The following is a 19,095-nucleotide window of genomic DNA, read 5'->3' as shown; positions in this document are numbered from 1 at the left end:
TATTCAATGATTCAATATGCATCTTGCCAATAGGGTCACAATATTGAAGAATAATGGGATAACTTAAACAATGCAATATGCTAATGAAATATGATAATCCCTTACGTTTGTCAAAAAAACGTAAATTATACTTCAAAATGAAATTAACCAACATACATGTTTCGTTTTCTTACATGGAAAAGAAAGCATCATTACAACTTGTGAAAGTGAACAGCCATGTTTAACTGATGCAAAAACAAATCTGACAATTTGGGGCAAATGTTTGTTTTTTTTACAAATTTTTGCGATTAGTAATTTTGTAATATGTTGCTCATTTCAGTATATTGTGCAGCCCTAGTTTCCAATTAGACCCAAGTTCTTTTGCGAAAGCTAACACATTAATAATCTAGGTGAAATTTATTTTCTTTGCTTATAAACTGCATTAACGTGTCAATTTAAGGAAAAAACTGTGGGTAACATATCTTGTGTAGTTTTAAATAAATGTTATTTTAATGTTTTCCACGCTTTTTTTACTAAATGAACAAGTAAACTCACTTTTATGTGAAGAAAAACATGAAAAACTAAAACAGGATGTTAGTCTGGAACAGCTTTGTTTACATCGTCCGAAGTGATATTGAAGTGAAGTGTAAAAATCAATAATCATCAAAAAGCTGAAAAATATTGAAAAATAATTGCTTTAGAATCTATTCAGAATATTTTTTCGCTAAACGAAACTCACTAGATTTGGATTCAAATAAATTTTCCCACATTTGCTCGTGAGAGGAAAAACGTACACTTGCAGATTTAGGCCTTGGCCTTCGGCAGATGAAAGAGCCCTGAGAGACCTGTGGCTGGATCTCTTCTAATAAAATCTGGGTGTTAAATAAACGGCCCTCGTGACTCAAAGGGTCGGTAGAGCTCTAACTAGCGCTGGCCCGGCTTCAGTCACAGCTCGGCCCGTCTCTGTGTTTATGTTCGAAATGGGAGAGTTGCCTTCGTGACGATTTATTGACGCAAGATCCCCACAGTTCAGACTGCCAGCGATTAATCACGGCAGGAGAGGGGCTTGTTCAGACCTGTGAGATCAAGAGCCACTGAACCCGAGCCAGGAGAAAAACCTACATGTGTGATCTACGCAACGTTTGGCTAACGGTGAAAAACAACCACCTAAGATCTGACGTGGTGAATAATATATGCGCTAACATCCTTTCAACAACAACAACAAAACTTTTTACTTGCAAGAGAATTACGGAATAAATTATGCTATGACAACGTATATGCTCTTTCATGGGCATATGACGTGGCAACCTTCTAGTTTCTGAGAAAAAGAGCCTTGAGAAACCGGATGATGAAGGACAACTTCTGAAAAGTTCCTTTAGATTTTCAGCAGAGTCAAAAGATACCATATCGGTGGACCCCTAATTCTCACAAACAAATCAAATCGAATCAAATCGCATTTAAATACCAATGGGCACAGCTGCATTTATGCCATTCTTTACCTACATTTCATCTAGTTCACCAATGGACATTAAACGTGCTTTCCTCCAAATAACAAAACTACCTTGCGATAAAAAAATTGCACAAGGTTATTTAATGAACGAACATGCAGTCTGAGACAGCAGACATGGATTTGGGTTTTACGAGAGAAAGAAAAGTTCCCTGAAAACACTTCCTCCGAATGCCAAAAAGGAGATAATTACACATAATATTACTCAAGCATCAGGATTAAACTCTGTGAAACAAGACCGTTGTTCCAGCGCAAACTGGTTTAATAGTTATTAATATGATGTCATGCAGGTTTTTACAGCGCAACGAACAACGAAATACCAAACCAAAACAATAAGGACAAGCCATGGCAACAACAAAACAAAACCGTTTACCCAGTTTGTTATTGTATAATATGCGGTAATGTGCTCCTACTGATCCGAAACTGGTTGGCATTGGTAATGCCATGGAAAACATGGAATTATGAATGAGCTGTCCTCCCAAACAAGACATCTTTTCTACAAACTTATTTGAAAAATGAAAGCAGCAAACCCAGAAAGAAAGAATCCATGTTTACATGCAAACCCATGCAAAATATAGTCAATATTACATAATACTTTTGTTTTTATTACAATTAAATTGAGTCCGATTATCAAGTTGCATGTGAACGCAGCTACATCGATCACTTTCCATTTTTAAGAATGGCTTGTGGACAAGACAGGAATGATAAGAAACGCAGATTCAATTATTAAAGTAAAATAAGGTTTGCAGATCCACGTCCCAGCTAAAAGCAGTGACAGACAGACTGTGATTCTAGTGTAATGAAGCTTGGTATACACTGCCGTCTGCATCTGGATCAAGTTGCATTCCCCATCCACCTGCCCTCGGGCAAAGAAACCGTTGGTGCCAGTTGTTTGCAGCAGTAAAGCCTGAGACTAGCAGCCCTGACGTCAGACCGGGCGGACCCCTCAACCGAGCACACGTAAAAGATGTACAAACAATGTGCTCCCTCGCGCAGAAAAAGGAACCCCTGGGGATTTCTTATTCTTTCTCTTTTCAAGTGCTCTTTCTTTCACTGTTCAAGTGCTCCCTGCTCTCCGAATAGGTGTGAATTTGATACAAGCAGATCAAAAAACAGGTTTTCTAATCCTGAAGGCCTGGAGGGATATGAAAGTACATAAAGATGTCCAGCAATTGCACAAAAGGCCAATGAATTTTGAGCCGACGGCGATAGCTTCTGAAGTTCTTAAAAAGGTTTGAGAGCAGTGATGGGCCTGGAGCGGAGTGATGTGCATCTTTATTGGCAAATAAGATGTTGCCATATTTGATGTGGCTCCTGGGACGAGAGGAGCCGGCTGACAATCAAAAACCTGCTTTCTACAACACGAGATCGGAGAGCAAATTGGGGGGAACGGAAGATACAGCTGGGAATAAAAGGTGGAAACATTGCCGCACCCTACACCTTACAAGGGGCCGAGAACAAATCTGACAAATCTAACAGCACAAAGTATTAAAAGGAAGAGATTGAGAAGTCTGTTAAGGCAATCAGGATTCCTAAAAAAAATATTTATATCAAAGTAAAAGTTCTTTATATAACTTCTGAGTAAATGTGGTGCTACCAGAAAAATTCTTGGGCTTACTGTAAACGTAAACGTAAACAAAACTAAAAGGTCAAACTGTGATCTGTGGGTAACATTACAATAACATTAGATAAACAAAAAAAACGTTATTATTAGAAATGGCTTTCTTCTGCAGCATCACTCAGCATGAGACATTTCAGAAAACCTCTTTAGAAAAATAACCAAGATCTATGTTTACAAACACAAAAACACATGGTCTCCGGCAAAATCTGCGAATGCCCCTCTTGTCTGATACGAGCCAACAAGAGCAGGTCAAAAAGAGAAGAGAAACTTCTTTTGAATTCCACAATGCATTGAAGGTTTGTTTCCTCATTTACAGTCAAAAACATGAGTGGCACTTGCATGCGAAACTTGACATGATAACAGATGGTCGTGGTGGTCGCCAGGGCGTTGCTATGTGTTTGCCTTATCGCATTAAAAAAGACGTTGTTTTGATGAAGTATGTGCCATCTATGATTATTTTTCTGGTTATTACTGTGAAGCTGCCCTGACACAACCTGTATCGTAAAAAGCGGCATATAAAAACGGTGATTTAAAAAGAGATGCTAAAAAACAGGCAGAGACGTGAGGAAATAACCTCCTCTAATGAGAACCACTGGATTAGGCTGATGCTGGTGATCCCCGGCTGAAATTGCTCTATCGGACCCAAAGCGGATTAAGGAACGGGATGTGCGAGAGGTCACATCAGGCCTGCAAATCTCCAATCCAGCTCAAAACCATTACAAAATAGTAGGAAAAATTATTGCATCATTTTTTTGTTCTGTTGAACACAAAACGAGATATTTTGAAAAATGTGGACAACTATGGCAGTCAACGATGTCCAAATACAGTCAGTTGCTAACATTTTTACTAACCTGTAACAGTAAGTATTAAACTTTGACACTTCCTTGTCTGGTTTTACAGACAAGGCTTAATCCTAGTCCTAGACTAAAATGTAAATTAGAGCTGTCTACTGAAAATAACTTGCCGTGACGTTATCTTAAAATATCTCAGTGCCATTGTTCTCTCAAGATGCACACAAGTGATGCTTTTTATAATAGCATTTCTGGAAAAGCTACTAAAATATACAAATTCAACCAAGGCCTAGAACTGGCTTAAGATAAGCCTTGTCTGTGAAAGCAGCCCACTATATCGTTTGTGCCAAAATATAACATTCTTTTATTTACCTCATGTCACTTCAAACCTGTATGACTTTCTTTCTTCTGCAAAACACAAAAGAAGATATTTTAAAGAACGTTGGTAACAAAACATCATCAGCCCCCATTGACTTCCATATCTTCTTTTGTTTTCCACAGAACAAATCTGGTACAAATGTGGTTTGGTAGAAAATGAGAGGTAATAAACCTAATGATTTAAAGTCCCAGTGAACCGAAAGTTGCGATCATGTTTACTTCCGTATTCTGACGCATTTCAGAGTAAAATGGAATTTCGAACGAGAAAAAAATAGTTTTTTTCCCGCAATTTGATTGGATGTATGAAAACAGCGGTTGCACTTTGAAATGGAACTGGGAGCAGACTGACAGTTGAAGGGGAGGAGTTAACTGATGCCCCGCCCAAGCCGTCTAATTTACGTAATTTGAGATGGATAGTCACTAGAGGCCAGAAGTGTATTTTCAGATTTTTAACTGAAGATTATGAGGGCACATGAATATTAAAAAGAGAAGGATCCCTATTGGTAAGCTATTTACAATAAACGCTGCAATATTTCAAGAAAAAGAGTTACTATTTTTCATTTCACTGGGACTTTAACTATCTCTTAAAACTGTTTTAACCTCAGCCAGTAAAAAAAATCTCTCAAAATCACTGTAGCGAGGTTTTTTGTATGAGCAGACAAACAGACAACACAATTAACATCCAAAATAGATGAGCCACATCCAAAGCGACTGTAAAATCCACATAAATACACACCTGTGACCACAATTTCTATATTAATACGCTAAGTTGCTTGGCAACCACAAACACCCAACAGTTATGCTAACAAACTATATTACATATGACACCTCTTAGCGTATTGCTATGGAAAACATTATACGGAAAGCAATAAGCGAGTCAAGGCCTTGCGTTATAGTCATTTAATCAGACCAAAGAGAGTTGTGATGTAAAAACATCCACAGCCTCTTGTGGCGCGTTTCTGGAGCAGCTAAAAGACAGCTCACAGAATGAAGCTGTACGGCTATTAAGTGCTCATCTGTCTAACGGATAATTCAGTGTAAGGAAAATATGTCTGAAAAAAACAAACGCTGTGACCTTTTCCTCCGTGGATACGAGAGAGGAGCGAGAGAGAAGAGATTAAAAAAAACTTCTTCCCAGAATAATGAAACTCCACGAGCCGACAGTTGGACAGGGCAGCCTTGGCGGCGAACGGGGGACAGATATTTGAGCGAGAATCAAAAAAGCTTTTCTGGCAACTCAAAGCTGATTCTCGGCCCTCAAAGGCCAAATCACGTGCCTGTCCTGAAACAATTTCATCCACCTGCAAGAGCGAGCGGTTTGTAATCACACATTTCACGATCACTGAGTGACGGTTATTTTTACAGGAGTCGTAACTGAAACCGGAGCGGAGCTGAATGTGCCGTGTTGATCAAAACTGAGCTCTTACCTGGCCGGCTGGGAGACGTCATCGCGTCTGGGGTTCTCTCAGAAGGAATTGAAGACCGACAACAAAAGGAGTGTGTCCTGACAGGTGAGGACGTGAGTTAGACCTCACAGCTCCTCTGCGGCTCGCTGGCCGATCACCATCCACTGTCGACAGGAAAGATTATTTCACAGAGACACGAGATGGGAAAGAAAGAAGACTCGGAGATGTTTACAGGTCCCGCTGGCCGTAATCCAACTCGGCGTGTTGTTGGTATCCTCACCGGTCTTGAACTGTCAACAGAGAATAAGACAGAAGTAATGACACAAGGGCTCTCTTCGAAAACATAGTGAGATGTCCTGTTCCCTACCGTCTACATAGACAGCTGCCTTTTAAGGAAACATGTAAGACAAAAGCTCATTTGACTATTTTAAACATATACAGTATATACTATATGTGTGAGAAAGGCCGGACCAGAAGGACAACGTCACACGTTGTTGACACGCGGCGGGCGGGTGTTAGCCATCCTTTCCAATCTGTCACTCTGACACATTCACGCCTTTCATATTTGCCGTCACAAAGTTGAACAGAGGCGACGATGACACTCGCTTGACAAGCAGACCTAACACAGTGTTTCCAGGATAAATGTGTGTACATTTCTCCATATGGCCACCTGGAACAAAGGAAGCTGTCTATCAGCATAACCGCAATATCTGGAGCGTCTAGCACGCAGCGGGACATCAGAGCTAAGCCATGTTACGCAATCATAAACATCAGCTGTTCCAAGAGAAATGAGGCCTAGACTAAAGAAAACTCACTGAACATGTGACGGTGGGCTAACCCATATGCCATGTTTCTGCGCGCTCTTTTTTTTCTCTCCGGCGCTGGGTATTACCATGCATGCTTAAATTGCACAAATTATGACACGTGCAGTATGTGAAATGATTCAATACATCACGATCCATCAGAAAATTGAAACTGGATTGTGACTGAAAGTTACGTATTGTGTAGGGCCGGAGCAGAATATTTGAATATTCGTTCGGTGGGTTGGCATTCGCTTGAATATGAATCGCCCATGAGTGAACGTCATAAACGTTATGATTTAGCTCATCTGGAAGAGAAGACAAAAATGCCGAAGACCTCAGGTGTGTGGGAACACGTTAAATTCAGTGAGGACAAGACAAAGGTAGTGTTCCATATATGCGATTTGAAACTGGCCTACCACAACAGCACATCAAGTTTGAAAAATCACATAAGTTCTGTAAGTAGTACGTCTGTAAAAATGCTAGTTTGTGATTTATTATGTGTTCAACCATATGTGCGCGTTGCGCAGATCTGCTTATGTTATCACAACAACAAGAGAGCAATTAATGAAAGATGCTTGTAAAAAGTGCTCATCAATCAAAACCTTGCCTCTTTTATGTGCATCATGGAACATTGTGTTCATACAATGGAAGTCAATGGTGTCCGAATGTTCTTTTAAATATCTTCTTTTTGTTCTGCAGAAGAAAGAAAGTCATACAAGTTTGGAATAACATGAGGGTGAAGAAATAAGGAAATTTTGGTTTAACCACCCCTTTAAACTAGGGCTGGGCGATATATCGTACGATTCTTATGCTCTCAGTTTCAATGACTTACGGTTAAATGCCGCCACAACCGAAAGCCAGAGGGCGCTCTTGCGCAGAAACTCAGAATATGGGAAACAGAAGAAGAACAATTAGTTCCAGGAAATGCCTGTGGTCATATTCTATCTGTTCTTCAAACCTTTTCAGGTATCTTCATGATAATAAAGTTGATTTATAATAATGATGATAGACGAGTGTTGCTTTTTCAAATGTACGATATAAACGACTAAATCTCGTAGTGATTTTAGATCGAGCAGTACTTCCTACTGATCAAAGAGCCGTAGTTCACAGAAGAGCTGTGCATAAAACATCGAATCGATTTCAGAATCGATTTAGACATGTAAAATTAGCGTGAATCGCGATACATATCGCCCAGCCCTTCTTTAAACTATGGTAGCGAAAGATGTCCCAGAACTAAATGATTAAATGATGACTAGGGACTGTCGAAAATCAATTCCAATTCGGAAATCAAAAGGTTAAGAATTGGACCAGAATCGAAAGGAATAGGAATCGGATACTTGAAATAAAAAATTTAATTCCTCTTATCAATTCCTGTACATATATTTTCAGTAATGTCCTTGTGATAACTTGTGAAACTAAATTTACCATAGTTTCATTAGAGTAACTACAGTTTAACCATGATGTAGCTTAACTGTGGTAATACAAAATGAAATAATAAGACAAAACATGGTTGCTATGTATATATATACACAAAACAATGCTCATATATATATATATTTTTTTTTTTTTTTTTTTTCAAACCAGTCAATACGCAGGCTAAATGAGTCTTGACTATAAAGGTTGGTATCTACAGGTTTTACTTCAACTGTGGAATCGAAACTGGAAACTGATATGAATCGAAATCGATAAAATTCAAATCATTGTGATGTCAGAATTTTTATTTTTGGGTGAACTATCCCTTTCATAGACACTCAACTGAAAGACATGGCAATACACATATAAATAATAAGACACAAATACTGATACAAGTTTGAGATGTGGTGTGAGACCAATACCTTCCATCACAATCTATAAGAAATTCAAGTATATTTATTATTATAGCATAGTGCACATTAGGGGCATCAAAATACATAATATATATATTATTCTTCATATTTTGTGATTTTTGTTTTTTGCCATAAATCATTATTATGAGTCACTGTTTTTCTTTGTCACTGGACTTGCTGATAAAAAGTATTGAAGTGCATGTAAACTTTGACAACCCAGTATTTAATCACTTAAAAAGTACAGTGTTTTTTCCATTTCCTGAAAAACAGTGAATTTGGACATCCAATGTTATACGATATATAACATTACATTAACGATTATCAATATTGTGTTAATACAAATGAAATAATATAGTAAATACTTCATTTTAAGTTTATGACTGATTCATTGGCCCAAAAAATAAACAAAATTAAAGATACATTTGACTGATAGCATTTTTTTTTTCAAGATATGTCGTGAAAATAACCTGGGTTTTATTGTGATTTATTTTTACATATAGTGAAAATCTGATACTGTGACTGCCCTAGTTTACATCATGATAGTTATTTCTGGTTATATGTCCTCAGTGATGTCCATTTGGAAATGCTGACATCAGAAGCATGAAGTAAGTATTATTATGACTGGTTGTGGGTAACTGACCACTTGGTCCTGATTTTTTTTTCACTACTTTTTGAATTTCTTCTCAAATCCACTGACTAGTCTAGATCAGAGATTTTACTAAAGTGCTCTTATAAAACACCAGCTGCGAAAAGAGAATTCAACCCCACACAAAACGCTCAAGGGCACGACCGGTTTTATTTAAGACGACACCAAACCCATCATCTATACCCTCGCAAACAAAACAAGAAAGTTGGCGAGAAAGTACAGAAGAAAACTGGAGTTAAGCCCAATTAAGCGTGCCAAGAAAATCTGATTTAATCACAGCGACTCCCAAAGCTGACGTGGATTTTCCTTACACACGGGGAAAAGGTGTTACATCACCACAGGCCCTAGAATCAAGAGAAGCGTAACACTTCAGTTTGTTTGAATGAACCACGTCTCTTTTGAACCTCACAGAAAGGATGACCGAATTTCTAGCCCATGGCATGGCTTCTCACTGGGACCAGGTGGCATGGATTACATGTACTGGAAGGAGTTTAGCTCCAGCTCCTCCGGCAGTCTTTTGCACTTGCCGTCATCACGTGTCTCGCGTGGCGCCGTTCCCGCCCCGAGAGCACGAGTGGACATGCTCGGAGGATCTTTTGGATAAATGGATGGAGAGACAGATTTTTTCAATGTGCCTTTTCATTTTCAAATGCTTAATAAAAAGCAACATTCTTCAGACAACATAATTTACACCGGTGGCTGTAATGTTGAGCGTTTAATGGAAGGACTTCCTCTCTTACGTAAACATTACACCTCAGGGATCGCCGAGTAACTATAATCACCCAAAACCACAAATGACCCCAGCAGCAAAACCAGCTCAAAAGTGTGAACCACAATGACTCAAGCCAGACTTCAAGGGAAGCCCAGATATAAAAATATCAAGCGAGGTCTCATTTCCAGAGTCGTTTTCAATGCTATTCTAAGCTCGGGCCTATTTTTGTAAAAGGTCGCATGAATTTGCATTACCCCTCACGAGCGTGTCAAAACATGTTAACTGCACCGTATCAGAAGAGGACAAACATTGTCTCCGTCAGGGCCGTACTAACGGCTCTGCTGGGTAAACTGTATAACTTTTGAGGTAAATTTAGCCTCTGGTTTCTACGATATGCCTTCCAGGCTGATTTCAGAAGCATGTTTTCTCGGTTCGTCTTTCCGAGCGGCTGCTCTCCAAGACTATGTCGGTTATTTCTGCCATGTTGCTCTTAAAAATTCACTATCAATGTTTTTGAAAATAGACCCAAACGATCATCGTTTTCATCATCGAGTACTCGAGTTCTCATGCCCATCCTTAGCTGCTCTGCTCTCTCGTACCAAAACTGTGATTCTTACGTATCAAGTATTGGTCAAAGACAAATGAAAAACCGTCTGTGACATGACAAGATAATCAATAACAAATGTCACAAATTTCCTGCCATTTTGTCCTCACGTTACAAGTATATTTGTTGTACGGGCGTTGGTGTGAATAGACAGACGATATCTGTTGTGCAAACATCTCGTTTTTCATTCATGAGACTGTATAGTTCTTGTTATCATTTTGGGTGTGAACAGGCCTTTAGTTAACATGATTTTCTGTGTAAATATCTTACATTTTTCCAAAAAATTTCACATCACTCTACCCGAACAGTGCTAACCAGATAAACACTGTCTGGAGGTAACAACACTTCTTTCAGATCTACCCCACATACTCCAAAAAAACTCTTTTAACAGCATGTGATATATCTGTCCTGGCAAACAGGGCTGATTATTTATACATAAACATGACTTCTAGTACAAATCAACAATTAATCCTTCACCATCTACTGATTAAATCATACAAATGCATCTCTCGATCTCATATCTACAACAGCAGAAACAGTCAAGCATCATTAACGTCTTAATTACTGTAAAAATATAACTATTATATAAAAATATACAAAGCAATTATAATATCAGGGTTCCTTGACATTTAGACCATTGACATTTCCAGCCTTCTGTGATTAGTGGAAATTTATTTTTTAATAATCACTTAAAAAAAACTTGATTTTTTTTATCCTCATCTCCATCTTCACTATTTGCACCTTGAATATTTCCATTTAGGTTGTATTAAAAAAACAAAGGTGACACTTTACAATAAGGTTCAATTTGTTAACAATAGTTAACTAGATTTATTAATCTTTGTTTTTCAACATGCACAATTACACATTTAATATTAAAAGATGTATCTGTTAACATTAGTTAATGCACAATGAATTAACACGAACAAACAATGACAAATAACATTGAAATGGCCTTAACTAACATTAAAAAAAGAGTAATGAATGATGTCAAAATATATTGTCCATTGTTAGCTAATGCATTAAATAATGTTACTAAATACGACCTTACTGTAAAGTGTTATAAGTCTAATTTACAACATAAGGACAAAACAACATAATTATAGAAATAAAAAAATAATTTTATTTTAATAAATTTGATATACAATATCCTTTTAAATATATATTGTTTGAGTGAACTATTCCTCTAAAATTCTCCTTACATGTCCAGACTTTCAGTCACCACGAGAACCCTGTAAAATATAATAACTGTAGCAGGACATAAATATGAAGAGATAAAATAGGTGGCCTAGTTTAAAAAAAACTGTGTCAAGGAAGCAGGACACAATGTTAAGGGAAAGCTGCAGGACAATCACCCGAAATCGGTCAAGCGACCATTAGCCGCGACTGCTCATGTCGTCTGGGGGTGTGATGTATCCGGGGGCAAATGAGAGGGGACTCGTGCACCCTCAGTCTACCATCAGCCCGTCTGGGACAAGAATGAGACTTGGCCGGTCGTCTAGAGTGACCGTCATCGAAGGGCAGACCTGACACATACTGACAGGTCGGAGGAAAAAAGCCGTGTTACAAAGCTCAGTAGGAAAATGACACCCAACCCGATATGACAGGACGCTCTCATTGTTTATACAACACTCAAGACTGCTCGCTCATGTTCACTACAAGAGAAAACAAGAGCGTGCAGGCCAAATATAACGCCAGTTAGCCATTACACAAGGAAAACACCTCACGCCTGTGTCAAAGGAGCTAATAAATGTTTAACTACATGACTGCTCTTTACAGTAGTCAACTTGAATGTCATTTTGTTTTTATGAGAGTGGAGATGTCTGTTTGGAGGAATTCCTATCAATGTTTGTAGTTAACAATCAACTGTTTAGTTATTGAAGTTAATAATACATACAGAGAAGCAGTAAAGCTAACACACAATCAGTGTTTACAGTCAGTCTGAGGTAATGATGGGGTCATGAACTGCATTTATTTTACTTTATTTTATAATGTTCTTTGACGTCCATTTAAAAGGATTTTTTAAATAATAAGTATAATTGATTTTCTACCTTGGTTTCTTAGATCCTCTCTTTGAAAAACGCGAACAACTTTACTTTTTCAAGGGGAAAGTAATTAAATTACAGTAACTAATTACTTAGTAACTAGTTACACCCAACACTGCTGGAGACTGGACCTTTATCTTAAAGAGTACTATAGACTGATTACAAAATTGAAAATAGTGCACTTTGAATAAATATAAGCGACCTGAAAAACAGTATGGGTAATTTTGGTTCAAATGTATAAATACTACACAACAAGAACACAAACAATCTGTAACAGACAAAGCATAGTGACACAGCAAATACATTATTACTCACACTTACATGTTGCAACTTTACTGTCAGATTAGGTATAGACAACAATGCATCATCTTTCATTTTTAGTCCTCTGAAAAGTCTGTATCCAACTGTCTTGTTTAAAACTGAATCCACAAAAAATGATTTTAACAAACCAACGGTGTCTTACTGATACTTCAATAAAAACAAAGTATAAAAAAGATACTACAAGATGTTTTACAGCACAATGACCTCCTACATGACATAAAAAATAATTGTTATTAATTTATTACGGTTTAAAATAATTAGCATAGAAACAGATATGATGTAATAAATTAAATTATTGCCATAACAAGATCATTAACAATCATCAGCACCTCCAAATGAAAGTTGGCCTGAATCGAGTCAAACTGAAAATGTGCATCAATGAAGCAATGCCTTCTGGAACGCTGTTCCACTTTTAACCATGAAACCTCATTTTCCCAGCTCTTTGTGTCACCGGCTATAAAAAAACGACAAAGTTGCACAACTTCTCAGAAAACTGCATTGAAAGGAAACTGATTCTCTGCCGTTCCCGCCAGAGCTGACGTGGTGCCGTGTTTTGTGCCACTAAATTCACTCTTATGCCACTATGGCAAAATGTTTCAGGGATTCGTGCAGATGTGTTGTTTTGGCAGAGCAAACTAGCACAAGACAAGGTTACTAAAATGGACTGGTGAGCGACAGATTGTGTCAGTTTTAAGCAGTGATTTGGTACAGTGGGTCTTCATCAAAGGTGTAGTTAAGCCAGAAATAAACATTTTGTCATAATTTACCATTTAAAGCTGTATGCTGTTATTGTTTCTGTAAATCTCAAAAGGATACTTCCCACAGCAGTTTTCCATATGACATAATCATAGTTACCACAGCTGTCAAGCTCCAAACAGGACCAAAAACACAGCAAAGTTAGTCCATATGTCTCTATCTTCCAAAGCAATATGAAGAGTACACAAACTGGAATAGGTTTCTACAGCTCTCAAATCTCAATCCACACTTGCGATTTATGCTCAGTTATAATGCATAGTATGACCTCAAAGGCTCTTGATACTATAGAAATATGTGATATGCAAAACATGATACAATAGTTTTGTAAAAATCATATTTAAAAACTGAAAATTACCACCACAATTGACATTCTTTCTGGGATAAGAAAACATTGCTACTTCTGAAAGTGAAGAGTCATGTTTTGCTGTTGCAGTACATAAATCTGGCAATGTTATCGCAACAAACAGGTTTGGAACAACAAAATGATAACAGTCCACCAAGCATCACGTCGCAATTTCAACATCTCCATTTCCACAGAGTCCAGTCTATTTTCACATAAACAAAGAGCAGGAAATGAGCCCTGTGACCAAACACAACCGTGTGCACGCTGCCTGCATTTTATGAGAGGCTGAACAATCATCTCTCTCTCCAGTCATTTACTTTCCCCTGCTTGTCTGCTTTTCACATCCTCGGCCTGTTACGATGGCCGACAGGGTTTTTGCATTGAGGGTGTAATGAACTTCTTACCACATTGACTGAAGAACATTTAGTTTTCATTAAACCCATCATATAAACAAACAAGCTTTATAATTATTGCAATCTTCAAAATGTTGGATTGCCAAATGAACCTAAGCCTCGCCAAGTCCTGCAACAGCACAACGAAAAACCAAAACAGGCATTTGAGTAAACACAAAGTGACACAGGCACTAAATGATTCCAAATTTTGTCGACAAGACCACCAAAGGTAGTGCCAGATGCTAAATCTGATATTTTTAAGGTGAAGTCAGTGTCATTTCTGCACAACTGGCGTCACCAATAACTATCCCAAACACTGCCATTGGGTGGCTAAACAGAAAGTATCACCCCAAACTCACATCACTGGTTGAGCAAGCCACCATGTCCTGATAACAATAGCAAAAAGTTATTTAGTTTTAACCAATAAACTAAAAATAACATTTGGATTTCTCAACTTGAAAAGTAAAACCATGTGTTTGTTCAACCAGTGGCAGAAGGGGAAAGAGTACAAAAAACTCGCGTAAATAAATAGCATAATTATTTGAGTATTTAAATAAATCACCAAAAGTGCATAAATTACACACTTCAGCTTAAAAAGAGTAATTTACCACCGCAAGTAACAGTGCGACCACACAAGGCCTCAAGAGACATCAAGACAATTCTCAATCCAATTTTCCACTCAGGGAACAACCATCCTGCACTGTTAATTATGTGCCCTAAGGAGTAGAATTGATTAGCAAGGGCGTCAAACTGATTTTAATTGTTATTTGAGACTATATAAAGCGTGGGCCATTTAGTCACATTTACTAAGTGCGGCCGTTACTCAGAACTCGACTGCCAAGTCATACAAAGATCGGATCTATGGAGAGAGAACCAGAGATAACGGATGCTGGGATCAAACGGAGAATGCGTTACAAAGCAGAACATCATCATTTATTATTAAATCATAGTCATGAGTCACCATTGGTTGAATAAAATGTCAATCAATCTTGATAGAAACACATTCCTCTACGCACAAAATCCACACATATGATGCACACTGTACACTTTTTTTGTTGCCTTACATTTTAAAGCATATATTGGCTTTACAAGTTATTTCAAACTACTTTTTTTATTATGGCCAATGAGATGCTGTAACTTCTGACAAAAATGTGAAATTTCAAATTCTAAGAAACATAATACAGCCACACAAAATGCAAGACAGCTTAGTGTTAGGTATGGGCGATATGGCCCTAAAACTTTATCACGATATTTTCTGGTATTTGTTGCGATAACGATACAAATGGCAATATAACTGTTACACCATCCACCGTTTTTTGCTACAAGTGATAGTAGCCGCATGTAGTCTAGAGCCTCAGAAACACAAAAATGTATCAAAGAGTAAAACGTACCCCAAACCAAATAGGCCCCTAAAATATACCTACAGTATTTTTGTAAATATAAAATATAATGGTGACATTCGACTTCAAAAGGTTGTAGTAAAGAAAGAATTAAATGAACTAAAACTCCATATACACATCATGTCATACCTAAACTGTATATAGCCTACTATGTTGGGTGGAAACGATCGCATCACGCTGTCAATCACTCTCTCCTGAACTGTGTGAACCTTCTCTTCTCACAGAAACATATACTGTATCTGTCTATGACTCGCGCTACAGAAAGAGAACGGAAAAATGCGTTCTCTATAACGCATTCTCGGATAAAATAAATCTAATTAAATAATCTACGCTGTCATATGCTCATAAACGTAAATGTAAAGTATTGTAATTCTTTGTTACTTGTAATCTGTCATACTGCTGTTGGTCGGAACTGCAGCTGCACCCAAGTTTTTCACCTACTGTTGCACTTGTGTATATGGTTGAGTGACAATAAAGGGATTTGATAAACGTATTTAAAATAACGTAATACAAACTTGCATTCTGTACTGGATGTAAACGGGCAGCAGTGCTGTGCGCACTGTGTCGCTATGAAAGCCCATGTAGGCGCGAGCTGCGCACGGGACGCTCCGTTCATGCATCCTGTATATAACAGGCAAGAAATCATATTAAACTATTTGTGCAATGCGCAGGCGTGCATAACATCTAACGAATGTTTAAATAAAGACTTTTAGCCAAACTAAATGTTGTGGTGTTTTAATGCATTATGACGATCGAGAAATACTTAACAAACGAAAACGAAACTAAAGAGTAACTCGGATGCATCTGCAGTGCCATCCTTCACGAGATTTAGAGCTCGTCTTTTAGTGCAAACTCTTTCTCAGCTTCACGTCTGCCCTCCGCTATACCCATTTTTGCTCCGCATATGAGCTGTGAATGGGTATCACAAAAAAATACGTCGTCAACTAGGATTTGTCGTTTATATCGCAGGAAGACTAATTCCTATCGTGGGGAGAATTTCTACCGGTATATTGCAAACGATATATCGCCCATCCCTATTTAGTGTACAGTGTTATTCGTTTTGTTTGTTTGCTGAAGCCAGAAAGTGCAAAACAAAGGCCACGCAAAACAGGACTAACTCGCTGCTGCCAAGTTCTCAGAAGGCTCCTCTGACCTTCTTCCTGTGAGGCCTGGAATTTACAAGGTCTGAGAGACGGTCCTTGAGAGCCGGAATGTGAATAGACGAGTGAACTTCCTACAGGCTGTGATTAATGCCAGCATTTATATGCCTGTGCATGATGCCACATGTCGGAGTTTCAACCACCATCTATGGGTGACAGCTGCCAAGAGCAACTGCATGATATAACCACCATCGGACACTACGACCGGCATGACTCAAAACATAAAACCAGCCAAGGTCCATTTATAAACCATAGTTTTAGATTTTTAACCCTCACTTACTGTTTAGCATGGGACAGAGCAAAAAAAGCCCTTTTGCAATCAATTAAAAAAGGTTGGTACTTTTGGGACTTTTTTAACTCCATCTTAATACAAGGTTTAAATCATCTACTGTGAAAAAAGATATGCTTGCTTCGATTTGGGGTCGCAGAGACAACATAAAAAAGTATTTAAACAAAATATAAAATGCAAAACTGATTTCAAATGCTGCTAGTTGGTGTATACATTGTAGCAGCAGACTTTCTCCAGATTTTTTCATTTGTTTAATTGTTTAAATAGAGAACCACTATTTTATTACAACAATAGAATAACATGTTACACGAACAACATTGTGATCAACGGACAGAAACAACAACTTCTGGCTGGAATACACTACAAGACTTTTGCTCAGATTTTTGCCCAGACTTTCAGTCTGGAGTTGTGGCAGAAAGTCTGCGACAGTCTGCAGATTTGATCATGTACTGTTTTCTCTGCAAACGTTCAAAAAGTCTGCAAGTGTGTTTTGTCTAGTTTTTTTTAAATCTGTTCAGATTTTAAAAGTTTTGTAGTGTATTCCAGCCTTTACAGTCAATCTCAACAGAACGTGACGATCAGATCGTACACACTAAACTAAACAAGACTTACAGAACCAACCTGAATGTAAACAAAATATTACGAAAAGAAACGTGTTAAATTTACAGCAATCTGATCGCAGAACACAAAATGCGACATAAAAGGCTTTTAAACAGCTTTATCCATTCATTCTCGCAGACCGGAGCGGCAGTAAATCATGAAAGCGCGCGTTAAATGTTACAAATGTTACAAGCGCGGGTAAACGATACAACTGACACATGTATCATCGGCGATGACGTCACGCCCTCCTCCATTCACAGAAAACAACAAGCGCCTTTTATGGCCACAACTCCACAGGTAAAGTGTTTCTATAACACTTAACCAGGACAACAACATCGTAACAACGTTTATAACAGATCGTGAATCGATCAATGGCCATTTAAGTACTTTAAAGATGCACATTAGTATCCTAAATGCATATACTGTCCATTAATACGCATTTCAATGTGATCTAAAAGATGTTTCTATTAAAAAAACTCCAGCGGACATTAAGAAAAGTTTGGAGGACAAGAAACGTGACACAGCTACTCCGAGAGCCAGCACTGAACATTACTACCCTCTGACACACAGAGATTAGGCACGCGCGCGCGCACACACGCACACACACACACACACACACGCACACACTGTTTTGATTGTTACATCTGCACCGTGAACGTTCATAAGTTTCTTTCCCTTACTCAAATGGTCGCTGCATTTAAGGATAAAACCATTGAAGGACACATAAGAATAGGCACTCACCTATCTGCAGCTCCGCCGCGATCTGACGCACCTCGCCGGACTTTATTCCCGTTGGAGAGCGCGCTCGCGGCAGATCCACTCGCAGACGGATTCCGCCATACTGGATTGTGGTGAGCGGATCACGTGTCGAGTCCCCGGCGCATTTCCTCCAGAGGCGGGTTCACGCGGTCGGACGAGCCCGATTGCGATTTGCTTCTTGGACCAGTTTTTCTACTTTCTGTGTTGTGTCCCTTTCAAAAGAGATATTAAGGTAACCGTAGTTTTCGCAAAAATACCATATTACTACAGTTTTTTATTTATTTGTGGTCATTCGGTTTGCAAATTTGGTATTCGCCTCTACTGCCATCAAAAATAGGCTTACAGAAGTTACACTAGGTTTACAGCTCCAGTTCATTGGGAATTTAATAAAATAAAAATAATCACATTTAAAATATGTAAAATTACCTGAGGTAAAATCATGACATTACATTACAAAAAGATAATCATACTGTATGCAGTAAAATACAGTGCACAATAGTCACAAACAAGGTTCTAGGGGAACCTTGGGGTAACTTATCTATTTTCTAAAAGTACTGTATGTAGGTAGAATTAGAAAATGAATGCACAAATTAAAAAGTTTAATAAATACCTGATTTAAGCCGCGTTCAGACAGCCAGCGACTTTGTCGCTGTGTGTCGCTTGTCTCTTGCTATGAGATCGTTACTGTGCGTTCACACCGCCACCCACTCAGTCGCTAGGTGTCGCTAGTCTCCTGCTACGAGGTCGTTAGAAGGCGTTC

The 19,095-nt window shown here is 38.3% G+C and overlaps 1 protein-coding gene across 1 annotated transcript in view; it reads right to left on the bottom strand.

Moving 5' to 3' along the window:
* The window catches only part of hdac4 (histone deacetylase 4), a 162,945-nt gene extending 144,499 nt beyond the window's left edge, over positions 1 to 18,446 (bottom strand). The window contains exons 1-2 of the mRNA XM_057336386.1: positions 18,318 to 18,446; positions 5,704 to 5,972 (exon numbers count right to left, since the gene is read on the bottom strand). Coding sequence (XP_057192369.1) covers positions 5,704 to 5,725 — 22 coding nt within the window. The 5' untranslated portion in view covers positions 5,726 to 5,972; positions 18,318 to 18,446. The remainder of the gene's footprint in view (positions 1 to 5,703; positions 5,973 to 18,317) is intronic.
* Positions 18,447 to 19,095: the final 649 nt, after the last annotated feature.

Source organism: Triplophysa rosa, linkage group LG6 (genome assembly GCF_024868665.1).
Source record: "Triplophysa rosa linkage group LG6, Trosa_1v2, whole genome shotgun sequence".
Taxonomy (NCBI): domain Eukaryota; kingdom Metazoa; phylum Chordata; class Actinopteri; order Cypriniformes; family Nemacheilidae; genus Triplophysa; species Triplophysa rosa.
Note: the sequence above shows the minus strand (reverse complement) of the source record. Positions and strands in the feature narration are given on the sequence as shown.